General features: G+C 37.5%; 2 protein-coding genes across 2 annotated transcripts; both read left to right on the top strand.

The window, feature by feature from the left end:
* The first annotated feature begins 152 nt into the window (after positions 1 to 152).
* On the top strand, positions 153 to 1,811 carry LOC108681012 (leucine-rich repeat-containing protein ODA7-like). The gene is made up of 3 exons (XM_018169948.2): positions 153 to 443; positions 716 to 843; positions 1,700 to 1,811. The coding sequence occupies exons 1-3, from the start codon at positions 297 to 299 to the stop codon at positions 1,809 to 1,811; spliced, it is 387 nt and encodes a 128-aa protein (XP_018025437.2). The 5' UTR covers positions 153 to 296.
* Positions 1,812 to 4,871: 3,060 nt separating this feature from the next.
* Positions 4,872 to 6,199, top strand: LOC108681021. Its single transcript, XM_018169958.2, has 3 exons — positions 4,872 to 4,996; positions 5,250 to 5,322; positions 5,474 to 6,199. The coding sequence occupies exons 1-3, from the start codon at positions 4,897 to 4,899 to the stop codon at positions 5,664 to 5,666; spliced, it is 366 nt and encodes a 121-aa protein (XP_018025447.1). The 5' UTR covers positions 4,872 to 4,896; the 3' UTR covers positions 5,667 to 6,199.
* The last annotated feature ends 11,055 nt before the right edge of the window (positions 6,200 to 17,254 follow it).

Raw genomic sequence — 17,254 nt, 5'->3', positions numbered from 1 at the left:
GTAAATCAAGTTCTGAATATTTGTGAACTTAGTACTGAAGTTATGTATACCATGGTACTCAGGTCAAATGGTACAGCTAAGAAAAGCTGAAAACAAGACAAGAATAATAAAAACAGCGTTTCTGTTTGACACTATGACGAGAATCACGAGAAAATTGCACGAGTAAATATTTCATAATAATCCAAATTATACACAAGGAGAACGCGAAAGTTGTTAAAGTTAGCCAGCAAAGAATGCCAGTGAGTTGTCTCAGGAATTAGAAAAGTTACTGAATATAGAGGGAAAAGTAAGCTTTTATGCAAATAAACGACTTCAGCGACGCAATGGCGCCCACAGAGAGCACCGGCCCGCAGCGCAGATCAGCGGCTCCTGTAAGAAAATCAGCCGCTGCTAAACCTGAAGTTACGCACGTTCATCTCCAAGGACGAGGAATTAGCGAGTTGGTAAGTTATTAATATTAATTAAACTTTTTCCATGTTAGTTTGAACGTGAAAATATATGCTGACGGTCTTCTAAATAACCACAAAAAAACTTAAATTACGACCTATGAAGACATCATTCGAAAGTAATTCGATGAAGACAAATATTCGAAATTAACGATTAACGCAGTCGATTAATAATCTATTATTATAATTATTATTTTTAGAAAAAAGTACTTTATTATCACTACTGTCACCATTATAATTATTATATTGCTTCATTATGCTTCCTGAAGAAAGAAATGGATGCCTTCCTGCAAGCAAGAGTCATGTTCTTGCAACACAACCTCCTGCAAAGTACGCGCGGCCTGAACTGCCTCCTGCACCTGCAGGAACTCTACCTGCAGCACAACTGCATCACCAGGTAAACAATCAATACAAAACATCCCGTCTCAGTCACTCACTGAACGTTGAGAAAAAATTTGAGTGTTTTTTGTTACAGCCTCATCCTCGCGAGAGTTACAATGATAAGGATCGAGCGCATGGACCATATAGATTTAAGAGAAAATACATCCAGTGCTCCACGTTTTTATTAGTATTTATGCATAGACGGACGATATGCAGAGGTAGGTCAGGTAAGTGGGAATTTTTTTATGGCTTCCACACCTGACACACTTACGCATGGGCCCTAGCTTGTATCAACAATATTGAAATAAAAGTTTGATAGGTATCAATGTTTACTTGCAGTTTAGTTACTTAAATGAAATAATTGCCAGAAAAGTAATAGACATTTCGCAGTTCAGCCCTGTACTGTATATATGAAAATACATGTTCGTCTATAATCCTGCTCTGCTAAATGTTCTATGTATAGTGAATTGAACATTGATTTAATTTTGGTGATGTTTTTTAGCGCCACGATAGCCTTCGTCGATAAAAATTGTTCGATATTTTAATTAAAACTTGCTTCCTATTTAAAAATAATGGATGATAATCGGTTCTTGTGAATAAATTAAGTTTAAGTTATTTTAAGATGACATTTCTATGCTTCGGCTGTCACATTTGCTCATATTCGACGTTTGCTTGAGGACATGCGACACGAGCCTCACAGTCCACTTATCACTGTACATTCTCATCTGAGAGCCTTCAATATTATTACATATTATATTGAGTATGTTTAATATTCAATGTACTAATAATGAGTTTAATATTATTATAATAATATATATATAATAATATATAATATTTCTAAGCTTTGAATACGAACAATATCATACGTACAGACTGACAGGTCTGCAGAGGTTGCAGCAGCTGCGCGTGTTGGTGCTCAACCACAACGCCCTCAGCGTCCTGGAAGGCCTGCCGCCTTCGCTCATCTGCCTTCAGGTCGTCTGATAATCATGCTAATAGTAATTTAATAATAATAATTAATCTGGCTAATAATTACGTTAATAAGGAGTTAAATAATCCCCAAGATTTCATAACGAAATATCCGTTGGATTTTTTATGGTTCGCTCAAAGTTACTTGTTTTTTTTTTTAGATCCTGTAGAAGTCGCTTGTCTCGATTGCCCAGCGAATAAAGTTGTTACAACCGAATGATTTTTTACATTTGCAAGGCAGTTATTGTTGATATTAACAAAATATACATATTTTAATTAAAATACAAAATAATTAATTGCTTATAATTGAATGATGTAATGACTTCCGTAATGTAATGAATGGTGTAATGACTTCTGTAATGTAATGTAATCATAAGGACTTCTGCTCGTGCAGGTCTCTTGGCAGACGCCCAGCGGGGGGGACGTTCTGCTGCTGGACCCCCAGCATATCGCCGTCGTGGGGGTGAGCGACAGTCAGGTCAACAAATTATTTGGGTGAAAAATTAGTTTAGTTTTTGATTAGCTCATTAAAATTAATTTAGCTCATATATGATTTCGCCTTCGTTTCAGGAGAGCCTGACCGAGTTGAACATCAGCGGCAACCGCTTGACGGACATCTCTGCTCTCTCAAGCCTTCACAAGTTACAAGTCAGTCTACCAATTTGTTAAGTTTTTTTTCTATCGTCCGTGAGTCGGAAATCAATGACAGCAGTATAACTCAATGCAATGAATCTTAATCGTCATGACACTGAGTTTATCATCATGATGTGTTCGCGTTTCTTTCGATGATTCATCGTCGATTATATATCAAAGAATGATAATGAATGATATGAATGATACCTTTGATTAACCCTTTTCAGCTCAGTGGTACATATATATGGTACATTAAACAGCATGATGTAATATTGCATCATACATCGCTCTTGGTTGAGACAAGCCTGAACAAGTGTACTGGAAATGCACACCAAACCTGCTACAACATGTTCATATTAGTACAACCCCTTAAGCCTGCCAGTTTGTGCTCTGCTGTCGCGTTGAAAAGAAGAGCCGCTGTGCTCTGCCAAAAATAATGACTTCCAGGGGAAAGTAAGTATATTTTGCACATTTATTTGAGAACCAGGTTCTTTTGGTGACTGCATATGTTGAACAAGTAATAAACTGACCTCTCTAGTTAACTTTCACATTTGTCTAATGCATTATTTTTTCTGGATATCATTTTATATTTGCTGTGCCACATATGGTTCGCTGAGCTAATGCAGGTACATTTTTTCTGAGTACACATATTTACGAATATCAAAATTCTAGCATGTTCTAAGTCCATTCTATGTTTCATACTTCAGATTCCTGGCTATGCATGAGATATTAGGTATATTAGAAGAAGATGAGAGCCACGCAGACGTTTATATTGAGCCTAATGATCCCGGCCTATTGACTGATGAAGACTCTGCTGATGAAGTGGATAGTGATAGTGGATTGATAGATAATTTGTCCAGCAGACAACTGACTGGTAATGCTGAAGCTGTATTCAATGACGGACGACGTACGACTGAAGATGATTGTGAAGATCAACTGAGTGGCATTGATGAAGCTTTCTTCCACGACGAACGTAGTACTACTGAAGATGATGGTGAGGCTCATAATTCTTCGCCTATCAATAACTATAAGACTCCAAAATGTAGTCTTGGCACTTCACTCACACCTGGTGACCGAATATTTCCTGAGCCAAATTATGCAAAATATAGAAATTTTACTCCAGTTGAACTTTTTGAACTATTTTTTGATGATGATGTGTGGAATTTGCTAGTGGATCAGACAATTGTCTATGCAACTTTCAAAGGTGAAACAGATTTCTTGGTAAGCAAAGATGAAATGAAAGTGTTCCCTGGAATTTTTATAGTGTCTGGTATCGTTCCTTTATCTTCTCGGAGGATGTTTTGGAGAAATTCATCTGTGACAAGAAATGAAGCTGTCTCTCAGGCTATGAGAAGAAGAAGCTTTGAAAGGAGCTGGGAGGCCGCCATCCTACTCAACAAAGGGTGACAAACGAGTGTTAGATGATATTCGTTTTGATGGAATAAAACATTATTTTGTAGAAACACAAGACAACAAAAGAAGGATGTAAGAAGGATGTGCTGGAGAAGGATGTAAGCTAAGACCTTTCGTTCAGTGTTGCAAATGTAATGCTTGGCATGTAATCTTCCATTTCATACCAAATAATGATATGTTCTGAGTATTTACATTCTGATCAATATCTCGATTTTTACCTTTTACATGTAAGTCCAACTTAAAGTATTATGTATTTGAACACAATTTGATACTTGAAATAATGTGTTTGAACGCAATGTAACGCTAATTAGAAAATTTGTAGTTCAAACGATGGATCAAATATTTGTTTTAGTTTCGCCATTTTACAGTATTTGGAATAATATTGCAAAAAATATTGAAGACGTTATGTTTTATTGTTAATTTTAAATTTGCAATATCCTAAAACTGTAATATAACATGTCAATTTACAAATATATAAGTGCATTTCGGACACTTTTGTTTTTTCTTTCAACAAAAAAATGTACTTGGATATGCTCATTGGTACATATATGGCACATCGTATTCTAGCAATACTATTGTAGAGAAAAGCAAACTGAGACGTTTTCCTAATCACTTAGGTAGAGCCAACACAAAAAATTTGATAAAAAATGAAATTTCAAGAAAAAAAATAATTGGGGCTGAAAAGGGTTAAGTCAACAACAAACTTATCAGATTTTTTGGCATACAATTTTTGGCTTGAAAATATCGTGTCACGTCTAACTTAACAACTTAGCAGACTGAACATGACTATGAATTGCTCAGATGTCTAACTTGATACTTCAAACAGGGCCTGGATTACTGATATATCATATATCTAAATTAATGCTATACCCAGGATCTGTACTGATTAGATTTTTTAATTAATTCCACAGTCAAGACCTGGACTGCTCATACGTCTGAATTAATACTATTCATAGGTCCTGGACTGCTCTGATGTCTGAATTAATGCTATTCACAGGACCTGGACTGCTCAGACAACCATTTAGATGATCTGGATGCCGTCTCCACCGTCTTGATGTCCCTCCCGAAGCTCAAGACCCTACGACTGCACGGCAACCCCGTCACCAGCAACACCAAATGCTGGATGGCTGTAGTAGAGGCGGCCTCCTCCCTTGGTAATTTTGCCAATTAATCTTCCTAGGAGGAAAGTATGGAACAGGTTTCTAGTGTCTACTTTATGAGAGATTTTTTGCGATGTCAGTCGCCATAATTCCCACGATGACCTGACAGCAACCGTAAAGCAGAGCAGAGTTAACTTTGCCAATTTTATGATTTACGCTACAAACACATGGAAAGGCAAAATTTGTTTTTTACGTCTTTTGCTGGAGCTCCCGCAGCTATATTTCAAATAATAATATTTTCCTGTAGAGGAGCTGGACGGCCGAGCTATCTCCGATTACAGCAGAATGTGTCTACAGAAGAGGAAGGTGCTCCTCAACAGGTGACACTTATGAAATTTTAACATCTTATTCATGCTACATTGATCAGAGTGGCAATTCACCAGTTGAGGGCTATCAGTCATTATAACTTTTTACAATTTGTACAATGTAAATTTTAAAGAGAACTGTATTTAATTACCCTCATTTCTCCAGCTCCTCGAAGGTCACCACCGCTGACAAAACGACAGGGAAATCGTTCAACTCGGAGTGTCTGAAGTTGCCGACAAGTCAACCGCCAAACGAACACGTATTTTTCACCGGTGAAGATCGTAGCCGACATTGTCGCCCTATCGGAGCAAAAGAAATAATCTCATGCAAATCTCTAATTAAAAAATATCAAAATTAACTCTGCAATACTTGCAAATAGCGTATCGCCGTATTATTGGTTCAGCTCACGTTGAACTATAAATGTTTATATTCCTAAGTGGAAGGAGAAATATTGACGTTGAAAATTTACTTGGGATCATTATCTACCCCATCGAAAAAAGGCTTTGACATAAATGTGGCAAGCTACCAGTGAATTTGCCTACTTCTTTGTCAATCATAACCATATGTGCTGACGCTTATATAAAAAATTCATCATGTGTACTTTCTCGTCAATGGAGGATTATATTCAAAGATACAGGCATGAGTCATGGACTTGTTATTTCAAACATTTTCTGCCGTCATCAAAGGCATCAGCAGAAGGCTGGTCAACTTATTGCTTTAAAATATTAAAAATACCCTTAAAAAGGATCTCCCTGCATCTAATATTCAAGAAAAAACTCGCAATAAGGTAATCATCTTTTTGCAATTTCTGATGATAAAATGGAATTTACAAAATGTAAAATGGAATATTACAGCCGTTTATATTGTTTAGAAGCATCATATAATACAAAATGAGAAAGAACTTACATCGGGGACTCGAGCACTTCCAAAACAATCGTAGATTGATAAATTATGATCTGTATATAAATGTTTTACAATGTCAATATGAAAAAAATGTTGCTTCTAACATTGAAGGAAAGAGGGAATATTATCCCTTGTGATTGCCCTCTCTTGGCCCCGCCCTAAATCCAATATGGCGACCATCCAGTGCCAGTTTGCCTGCTGTGGGAGGTAGTGGTCGTGATGGTTTCTTCTCATTCCCAATTAATATGCCTATTAAATATGATTATGAGGAAGTATTACTATTGAATACCAGTATTATAAAACAATTGACAAAACTATGAAATATTTGTGATTTTTGTGTATTGGATTGCGGGTCATACGCTTTAATTTTTAACAACCGATTCAACTCCTCAACAGTAACTCGATAATCGCCAATCGATGTGAACAAAAGCAAATAAGTGTTATTTTTACGCTATTTTAATGGTTATTTGTAACTAGAAAGCTTAACCGTGGTAAGTCATTATTATTCTGTGGCTATTTTTTCATAATTTATGGACGTTGTAAATATTACTTCATTGTGAGGCTTCTTTGTCTAAAATTTACCTCTAGTAAGTGTTTGTTATATTGTTCATGAATCATGAGATTATAAAAGATTTTTAAAATGGTTTGTTAATAACCTTCCTGTCTATTTCATTTAGATGCCTTCATTTTTTTATTAGGATGTGGCGTAATGAGCAAGGAATTTATAGTTATAATCTATTTGAATCACTCAATCACATGTGTAATATGATGAAGCTTGTGATGTGTTGAGTGTTGAGACAGGAAGGGAAAAATTGTCACTTGGGCAATTATTTTATTGTACTGAGTGATTAGTGAATACTTAGGCTTACATCACATGTACAAGTACAACTCTGGCTGCCTGGCAGGGTTGTATATGCAGGCTGGAATTAAGGAATGTTGCTTTGTTTATTGAAAATCAATCCAGCCTTAAAACTTGATCACTTCCAAAATATCAGCAAAATAATAAATATTTATGAAAAGTCTAGTTTTTGATTATTAAATCCTATGTGATGCCATTCTGGAAAATTGAGGAGAAGCTAACTTCAAATAAGATGAAAATGCTTGTGCCTGCAGTACCGTAAAATGGGGTAACTTTGACCACTTTTTTTCAAAATGATGCCATTTTTTTACTAGATAAGTTAAACTTGAATTGAAACATGCAAAATACAGGTCTATACTCTAGCTTTACTCACCATAAATTGCTGGTTCCTGCCTTTCATAGTTTTGATGTAATTTAAAAAAAAGTGATGGTCTTTGTTACCCCAGCTCTTGGGGTTTCTTTGACCGGGTGGTAAAATCAATTTTATTTTTTAGTAAAATAACTCCAAATAACTCCGGGTGGCAGCTTGTGGTGCATTGTAGTAGAACTCTTCTAGTTACATATGCGAAAGACAAATTTTAGGAAAGTGTCATAGTTTGCAAATGGGGGCGCCGCAGCGCCGCCCCCAAATGGGCGAAATGTGACCATCTAATGGCAGCTGTGACAGGGTAACATTGACCAGTTTGGGAATTAAGTTAAAATTACCATATATAAGACTGTAGAGTCTGGAACATAAAGAAAACAACATTAATAGGTGTATCAAACATAAAATATGTTATATAGGTACCTATGGTAATTATAACTTAATTTCCAAGCCGGTCAATGTTACCCTGTCACGGCTGCCATTAGGTGGTCAAAGTTACCCCATTGGGGGGTGACGCCCCCCATTTGCAAACTATGACACTTTTCTAAAAGTTGTCTTTTGCATATGTAACTAGAAGAGTTCTACTACAATGCATCAAAACCTGGAGTTGTTTTACCAAAAAATGAAAAAATTGCAGGGGGTACTCCGACAGGCTTTAAATGATAGCTCTTTTTTGTGGGTCACATTTTTAATTTTTTAACCTATTAGATATGCAAACTTTTAAAATCTTTCTATTGTATTACGTAGCCTCAGTATTAGGCCTTTGATGGCCATTGACAAAATTTTTCTATGTCGAATCATTTTTGAGTTTTGGCGGTTTTTGTTAAAAAAACAAAAAGTGGTCAAAGTTACCCCGCCGGTCAAAGTAACCCCATTTAACGGTAATGCAGTTAATCCAAAGAAAAAAAACTCATCATTTTTCCATGGTGTAAATATGGTGTTTTTTTAATTTAAATTCCACCATCAATGTTTTGAAAATTGTCTATCTAAATTGAAAACTACAAATTATAGGTACAATGGTTTTTATATAATTTTTTGGGGAAAATTCTGCCCAATATTTCAGATCGCAAGAGAAAAAATATATGTATATACTTGTTCAATGTTCATATATTACCTACTTGGTCACTGCTCAAAAGTTACATTCTATGCCTCATTACATGGATCACCATTTTTAACCCTCTACTGGCACTACCGCAGACCGCCATATCTCATTCTCTTGGAACATGATTTTTAATTTAAATTATATGTAAAATATTGACTGCAGAAACTTGAGGATGGTTGTCTGCTACAGAGAACATCTTGAAGTTGTTCACAGCAGCAACCATCAGTGTAAGTCATTTTGTGCTCACTGGCAATGTATTCTTTTAGGGATATAGGCTTATTATTGCAATATTGCTCTGGTTTGTCATCTTCAACTGATTCACAAAAGCAATGGTAACTACATTGCTGTTATTTTTTTCTATGCTGTTCTTATGCATCAAGGTCATGTTTGATATCTTTAATTTCTCCTCCAAGTCTGTAATGAATTTGTTTTATACATTTTATTGTATGTCAATGAGAGGGAACACCAGGCACTCCACTGTACTTAGTTTATTGTCTGTCTCTGAGAGTGAACATCCGTCATGAGATTGTATTGTGTACAACATTTATGAGAAACAATACAATATATGACTTCATTTTTGGATGAATCAATCATTTTTATATGATAAAATGTATAAATTTTTAATTATTATTCCATGAAATACTGCAATGTGTGGTACCTATAAAGTCAATAGTATATAATTTGAAAACATACTTAGAAAATACATCAAAATTTTTACTCTTTATTTTCTGATATTTTTAACCATACTTATTTTAATTACCAAAAAAAAGGGAAGCTTTCAAACTACAATGAAAATACAGGAATCAGCCATGGACAGTGATGGTCAGAGAGAAATAACATAAATAAAAATGACAGGATAATTTTTAGTTGTTGACTTCAATACATTTTTTCATTACCTCATTCATTATTTGTTCTCACTTTGAAGAATCCTGATCATAGTGGAATATAACATGTAATATTTTAACTGTGTGCCTGATGTTCCTTTTGAGCAACATATATACGTATGCTATATTATTGACTTCTGGTCAAATGTTCCCCCCGGGCCCGAGGAATATGTTATATTTTTTTAATTTGAAATTGAAATTTGAAACATTTCTTCATGAATTGGTATTTCAGGCAGTAGAGGGTTAAAAGTTTACCTTGCTTAATTGGTCTTAAAGTATTAGCTGAAATATGAAGGAAAGTTTATAGTTGGCATATATGGATCCTTCAGTCCCCAGCAAAGTTCAAATTTGCAATTTGAATCGCCCCAAAAGCCCTAGTTCTTCATTGCCTTTGGTAGAGAATGTAAAATGAGATTTTGATGCCATTTAAAGTGGGAAAACTTCCTTCAGGGATTTATGATGCAGAAAATATTAACTATCTATTTGAAAATACTAGTGATTAATGTTGGCCTTAATATTGGGAGCAAGTGAGAATTTATGGTACATTAAATCCATTCTATGTGGCTTGGGCAAATTGTGCCTGTTAAGTTTTTTTTTTTTTTTTGCTTTGTGACAATCCACAACACAATTGGAATAATTTGAATCTTATAGTTCTTATAGTATTGGAATGCTGTCAATTGGATATTATCATGGCAGTTTAAGGTCTTCAAGGAAAGAGCTTTATGACAATGCAGAATGATCCTGTAGTCAAATTCAGGCTGAAAGATGAGAAAGTCATTAGCTTTTAAGACCTTGTTTGATCTAGAAATGTCTATGCTTCTTTATTTTCTTCTGTTTATTTCAAAAATTGTTTATATATAATTCACAACTGTATTAACCACAGGAACAAATATATTTTGTTTCCAGTGTTGGAAACAAATTCCCTGTTAATTAAAATGAAAATAAGTAAATTGGCCTATGTGTGCCTGAAGACAGGTATATCATGCAAATATGTTTAATTCTTTGCACACTTCTTTTTACAAATGGTTTTGTTAGAAATTGGTATTCGTAAAATTCAAAATTCTCTTATAAATACTTGATATAATAAAGATTAGTCTGATTCTTTTTCTTATCTCCAAATAACAAATACTAATTGAAATTTGATAACTCCAGCTGCAACTGACTTGAAATTAGCCTTATTATTTTCGATCACAATAAGAGTTTCTGCTTTGGAATTCTGTAGGCTTTTTTAGCTCATCCCAAAAGGCTGGCAATAATGTACTTGCAGTTGCATGTTCAGAATGTTTTTTTTTTTCAGATTTACGTACATAGTGATCATTCCTTTTGAACCCATGTATTAACTCAAGTGGTTCAATGAAGTTAGCTGAATGAATAAGGAATGACTTCCTAATAGCATTCTTATCAGGTCTGTAGTGAGGTTCTATCCTGATTGTCTATCCACATGATATTCTTAACTGCTTATTATATCCAAATATTGCCTGTGGTGGTAACTAATGAACATGACAATTGCTCTACATTATATCTCTGCTTCCCCATTTATTAGTTTGCCCATTCTTGACAGTGGCCATGCTTTATCCAGTTATACGCTGCCGAGCGTATGTAGTTGATACACTCTAAGTAAATGACACTGAAACGATGTTAATGAAAAGTTGATCATTTTGAAACGATATTTAATCGGAGTTCTTTCAAGGTCTCAGATGCCAGTTGAGTATGATGTGTTATAGGATAATGAGACCTGTAACCGCATGCCTCTTGGTCCCCAGTAGCAAGTAAGCAGTAAATGATAGACTTGAGTATATTATTTGGGAGGCAATGGTGGCTGGAGCAGCAGTTATTGATTGACCGGCGCGCTGTGCCATCGACCAACCTGGGCAGCTCGCGTGCGATCAGCTGAGGCGATGCGTCGAGCGCCGAGACCTGACAGCCCACGACGCGCTACGTAAATAATCTAATTCAATTTGCGACTCGTAATAATGAGCCTCAATATTGTTATTGACATTTATGGCTATAATGTTGTTCAAACTTGAGTTGCTTGTTAGTAAATTCCGCTGTAGGCACAAGGTTCATTCATGATGGCAGTTCTCCTCTTCTAACTTGACAGGATTTTAAAATCTATTCACCAAAAAATGTACGTCCCATCCCATTTCCTTATGTCGCACTTGACTAGGCGCGTATATGAAAATTCCGTTTGCGTCGTTTGACACCGTCAAGCAATTCACGCGCCATGAATCCAGGGATGTTGCATCACATTCATGCATCAACTGATATTGCTACATCCATGCTCCATCAACTAATATATATTGTAACATCTGCACCCTCGTCGCTCTGAGTGTCGTGTTATGGATTAACTGTGCTTTATAATTAATTCAACAATTCTCAAAGTACCAGCGCGTCTTCGTAAGTATTTTAAAGCAATATGAAAGTTCTTGTATACCTTCACCCGCAGCGGCCCTAAGCAATTGGCTTATTGGCCGTCGCATTACGGAATTGTCCAGATTACGGGAGATTGGCCGTCGCATTACGGAATTGTCCGGCGAACGTAGAGAGACTCTATGGTTGGAGCAAAGGTTGGGTTTGGCTGTGCAGAGAGGCAATGCAGCTAGCATTCTAACAGCGGTCAGAGAAAAGTTCGACGTGGGCCCGCTCCTCGCTCGCGTCACAGCTCAGTGACCCTCGGAGTCGGTGTAGGCCACCATCAGAGGCGTTAAGGTCGGGGCCCTGATCATTGACATGAAACCATTCCCTGTTTTTAATTAATAAAATCAATTCCTTTTTTTTTTTTGTTGGAATGGTGAGTGTGGGAGGCCTTTTAAAAAAAAAAAAAAATTGGCGTAATTGCGGCCTGCGCTCGTTATTGTTAAGCAATAGCGTCAAGTGCTGCGAGGCCCTCGGGAATTTAATGGAATATAAATGCCTTTTCAATTACAGAAAAGACGAGTTTTTTTCAATCGGGCTCGGAATAGAAGCCGCTTTATCTGCTCTACGTTGCGTCAGAGTGACGAGCTAATTGTGTTCTCTCGCAGCGTATGGACCATCAGTTCTGTACACCACAACATAGGTTATTTTTTTATTCTCATTTGTTATTTATTATTTAGCTCGATTGCAATGCGCGGATCATCTTCAGAAATTTCATCCTGCTCACTCTGGGCCCTATTATCACTGGTGTTTCGAGTATCAGATTGTCAGGATTATCACTGGTTTTGTTAGTTTTGCTGTTTTACACGTGTCACGGGTATCTCTGGGATCCTCCATCATCACGTGATGTTTTGTCCATTAGTACGGGTTTGCGTTAGCCAAACACTACACTTTGCTTTACATGCTCCGTGTAGCAGTTGATTAATTTCATAAGGTAAAACTTGTTACGTGAAACTCGTCTCAGCGCTAAGGCTTTGTTTGTTTTAAGTGAAGAGTTGATTACTTTCTAGATTAATCCAAGATATCATCGTCTGAGGTAGGTATTCGTACGAACACCTCATATAAATTTGGCGTTGAAGCTTCGCAAGAGACGCATGAAGTGTTCGGAAGAACGACATAAGTTGTAGCGATCGCAGCTACTGACGTCACGGTTGGAGCAAGCCTCGAGAGGGGCGTGCGTGCCATGTAACTATCCTGAAGTGCGTGTATTATTCAGCCTGGCTTCCCAGGTGGCCGTAGCCGCGTCTAGTGGCTCTTCATTACATCACAAAGCTTATTTATAAACACTTTCTACTATTTTATTTGGCGAGAAGCTTTATCGAGTGCTTCAAGGAATATTATGCTTCTTTAAAGACCATTCGAAAAAAATATAACTCAGTACTCACCGCATTGAGTGACAGAAAGCGCATTTTCTCGTCGACGAAAACGTGAAATCACGAACGGACAGACGGACGGACATGACGAGCACAATAGCGCCTTTTTTTTCATAAATGAGGAAATGCGCTAAAAATGCTCACCTCGACCCATTACGCTTTTGCGAGTAGCTCATTGAAACATTGTCATGTATTTGCTTCCGTTACGATGGTGATGTTAGTAAATAACGCGTGAAATAATTATATTTCTTATCAATAACTCTTGTATGCCATGCGATTTCTTGCTTGCAAGAGAATTGTAGTCCTTTTGTTAGAATTTGTTTTTGCGGATGTAAATGGCAAAGGCGTTTAGCTGAAAGTCTTATCGAAATATCAATCAATTGTTATAACTAAGGTATTTATTCTTTTGATCACAAATACGCTGTGACGTGTAAGCCATTCAGTAAAGTAGTACAGTGTGGCCTTACGCAGCGGAGACCGGCAGCTGTTGTAGACCGTGTGGTGATGGTGCTGGTGCTGGTGTGCCGGTGTTGCTCGTGCTCCACTGGAGGTGTATTGATCAGACCTACGATGACGGGGACGATGTTCAGCTGCGGTGGCTCCCCTGCCTCTCCCCTTCTCGTGTCCCCTCTCTGCTCTCGCCCTGCCTGCCACCGGTCCTGACACGCGACTCTGATATCCTTCTGTCTTCGCGTCGTCTTATCCTCGTCTTTCTCTCGTCTTGCCACAGTCTTTCTCGTTTTCTTGCTACTGCCTTATACAAGATGTGTCAGTAGCGTCAAACCATTGCTTGCCCCAAAGAACAACGTTGATTCATCGCTCAGTCATCGCAGTGTAGTACAACTTCAAGCAGCAATTCGCCGACACTAAACCAGACCTTGCCACCATCGGTCAACTCGCTGGTACCGCGAGAGTTGTCGAAAATCTTCCTCATGACAATTCGTCGTCGTTAGTGTTACCATATTATTATGAGCTTCGTATCAGCCTCGAAAACACATACATGTCGTTGAAGTTTATCATGACATTGATTTTTTTGCATAAAATTTATTCCTAATGAAGGTTACCCTCAAGTTATGCACCCCTTAGTACGTATTCATAAAATGTATAAAAATTCTCAGTAGACACTAAATTCGGGATTATTTTATCATGCGTATGATATTTTCTGAGCTACAATTGACGAATTGAGGACTGATTTCATTCTTGACGCTAAAATCATAACGCATTCGTTTTTATCTTATTTGCGTACTGCATCTGTAAGGTCCCTATACTTAGTTTAACGCTGCTTGCTCCTCTCAAAGTCTTTTGCACCTGGCCTTTGTGCCAATAAAATCATTGTTTAAATATCCTTTGTTTAAATATCAATATGCATTGTTGTTGAAAATTGTAAACCATACGCTTGCAGGAAAACCGTCGATAATTCAATGATTTTATCCATCGAAAATCATCGTAAAAAGGCTTTTAAGATACATCCGAGTATCAGTGATAACACATTTCACGAAAACCATTTCATTGGCATTTGCGAATGCAGTCGGATACTTATCGCTTTACGATCGGTATCACAGTTATCGCAGAGGAAATCCGTACTGAGATCCACTCCGTCTTGGGATGATAGTTGAAAATGGTCATGTAAAATATGCATACAGATAACATGTTTTGGCTGCCGGCGATGTGATAATTTATAAATTTTTACGTGAAGACAAGTATAGTTCGTACAGAGAACGTTTTATTTAAAAGATCTCATTTGAGTCGATCGTGATTAATTGACGTATTCCCAATTAAGTATATTCCCCAGACGAGATGTGCAAAATTTGTCAGACGAGAAATATTTGAATCATGGAGGCAGGAGGCTTGCTTTTTTTACCAGCGCATTACTGGGCTCGGGAGATGTTAGGGGCGTGGTGTCTGTGAGAGTCAAGATCAGGCTTTCTATAACGGCTAAATATACAAGAATTGTGCTGTGTACATAAATGTATTTAAGCGCACTGCCACACATGCATGCAGGCATATATAGTATTCACACGCTCAGCAACATAAGTAGATATAAGCATTCGTTTTATCGTGTCCTTGCATGCACATTCTCAAGCGCAGCCTCATGAAGGGGATAGCCGGAGGAGGGGAAATCCATATTTTACTGTGTATCCGAAGCATCTGTTTCAAATATTGAATTAATATTAAATATTTAAGTAATTTAACTACTATTAAGTGTAATACCAAGGCATAGTTTTGACACAAGTATTCAGCATGCGATATTAAGCTACGATAGCCATGCAGTATTACGGTGTGTCATCCTGATTAAGAAGTACTATTTTTCTCATTTGAAGAACTTGATCTATATATTTGTCAGGTTTCGGCCGTAGTGGCTGCAATGGCACGTGAGGTCCTCTATCTGGCAATAAGGAATTAAGTACGGGAGGGTAAGAACGACACATGGAAATATTCAACACTTATCTATATTATAAAAATAGGTTTTTATTGATCCGTAGTTACGGCTCCGCCGTAGTTATTGTTGATCGACAGTCTCGCGGAACCTTCATGAATCCTTGTGTTGGCGTCCATTTGATGGTGTTTATGGATGCGGCTGTGCTGGATACAAGACTCTTAAGAGGTATTTGGAGTAGAGGTTGAGGTCACCAGAGCAGGGCGCTTTTAAGAAAAGCCCCGCGTCATTCAGCTAATTTTTTCAGTTTTCTCCGATGGTTCCTGCAGCCTGATCAATAAACTATACATATTACAGAGTATCAAGCGTTCAAGGAGCTTTCAAACAGCTTGCATGCACATGGCTAACTGTAAATACGAGAGTGGCGTCACTCACCGTGCTCGTTGCTGCATGAGGAGTGGCAGCTACAGGTAAACATGACTACCTTCGGCAGTCAATCCCGGGACTCGAGATCCGTAAAACGGCTGAAGTCGAACGATGCTGGAACGTTGGTCTAGTAGTTCTCATCACACCAGGAGCTGGTTAATTCGAGTCTTATAGAAGATTCTCTGAATGGCGTCGTGATTTCAAGCTCGTCCGCTATTGTAGGTTCCGAAATCTTTGCTCAAACTCATATGTGTTCGCGGGTGTCTTCGGAATCCTGTCCTTAATCTTATGTTGGCTGGTGGTTGCAAATCTCGTCGTTCGTCACTTTCGTTATGCTTCCCGTGGCTGTTTGTCTTAGCACATTAACACTCTACTCCGACCACCAACTTGGGCACGACACCCGACTCTCGTATGACCACGCGGACGCTCAGTTGGCTCGCTGGCTCGGGACTGACTCCTAACGCACCCCCAGCTACTTATACAGTATACCCCGCAACCCGCAACGTACCGTCGCTTTGATTTTTCCCGAAACAATCCAGAGTTTTTCCCCCATGAACAAGAACAACCATTTTGCTTTATATCTTACTATTCGCATTCTCCCCCAAATTAAACCCTAATTAATTTATATTCGTTATTCTTACTTTTCAATCAATTCGATCATAGCTCGCGCGGTCGTCCGCATGTGTTGCACCGGCGCAAGTCACCTTGCGTGACGTCACGCAAGGTGACGTGCGCTTTGCACTTTTCGTCCCACTAACACGCAGTCCATTACTCAGGCATACTCCAGTTTTATTATCAATTTTTGCTTAAGTAATTTTTCGTCAGCCGGCGTTATATTTCTTTCGTTATAAATCTTTCGTTATTTCTTTCGTTATAAATCCTAAATCTTTTAAGTTGAATTTATAACAATATTAATCATGCCTTTTAAGGTCAATAGTATCGATCATATTATTTCTATAGTACTTATAAAAACACTGATAAATGGTGACGTAAATAATACCATAGGCTTTTTAACTAGCTCCACAGTCATAGAATATGTCACTTTAGATGTGAGATTAAAAAGAACTAGAGAGCAACCACCAGAAAAATCCTGCATTGCATAAAGTTCGCATTTCGTTTTAAGTTATTCTCGCTAATATTTTTGCTCACGTTTGGCAATTTTTTTAACATAGATTTTGCTAAATAAATTTCACTGTTTTATCTTGGATTTATAAACACTGTATTTATAGTTTGGATAATTTTT

The sequence above is a fragment of the Hyalella azteca genome, unplaced genomic scaffold, assembly GCF_000764305.2.
Source record: "Hyalella azteca isolate HAZT.00-mixed unplaced genomic scaffold, Hazt_2.0.2 contig15455, whole genome shotgun sequence".
NCBI lineage: Eukaryota > Metazoa > Arthropoda > Malacostraca > Amphipoda > Hyalellidae > Hyalella > Hyalella azteca.
This window is presented reverse-complemented; position numbering and strand designations above follow the sequence as displayed.

Bases quoted from the DNA above. Each gene is read 5' to 3' on its own strand.
- LOC108681021 (XM_018169958.2), top strand. From the start codon at position 4,897: ATGTCCCTCCCGAAGCTCAAGACCCTACGACTGCACGGCAACCCCGTC. The intron at 4,997-5,249 runs GTAATTTTGCCA...ATTTTCCTGTAG, and splicing joins AGAGGCGGCCTCCTCCCTTG to AGGAGCTGGACGGCCGAGCT. The intron at 5,323-5,473 runs GTGACACTTATG...TCATTTCTCCAG, and splicing joins AGGAAGGTGCTCCTCAACAG to CTCCTCGAAGGTCACCACCG.
- LOC108681012 (XM_018169948.2), top strand. From the start codon at position 297: ATGCAAATAAACGACTTCAGCGACGCAATGGCGCCCACAGAGAGCACC. The intron at 444-715 runs GTAAGTTATTAA...TGCTTCCTGAAG, and splicing joins GACGAGGAATTAGCGAGTTG to AAAGAAATGGATGCCTTCCT. The intron at 844-1,699 runs GTAAACAATCAA...TCATACGTACAG, and splicing joins CAGCACAACTGCATCACCAG to ACTGACAGGTCTGCAGAGGT.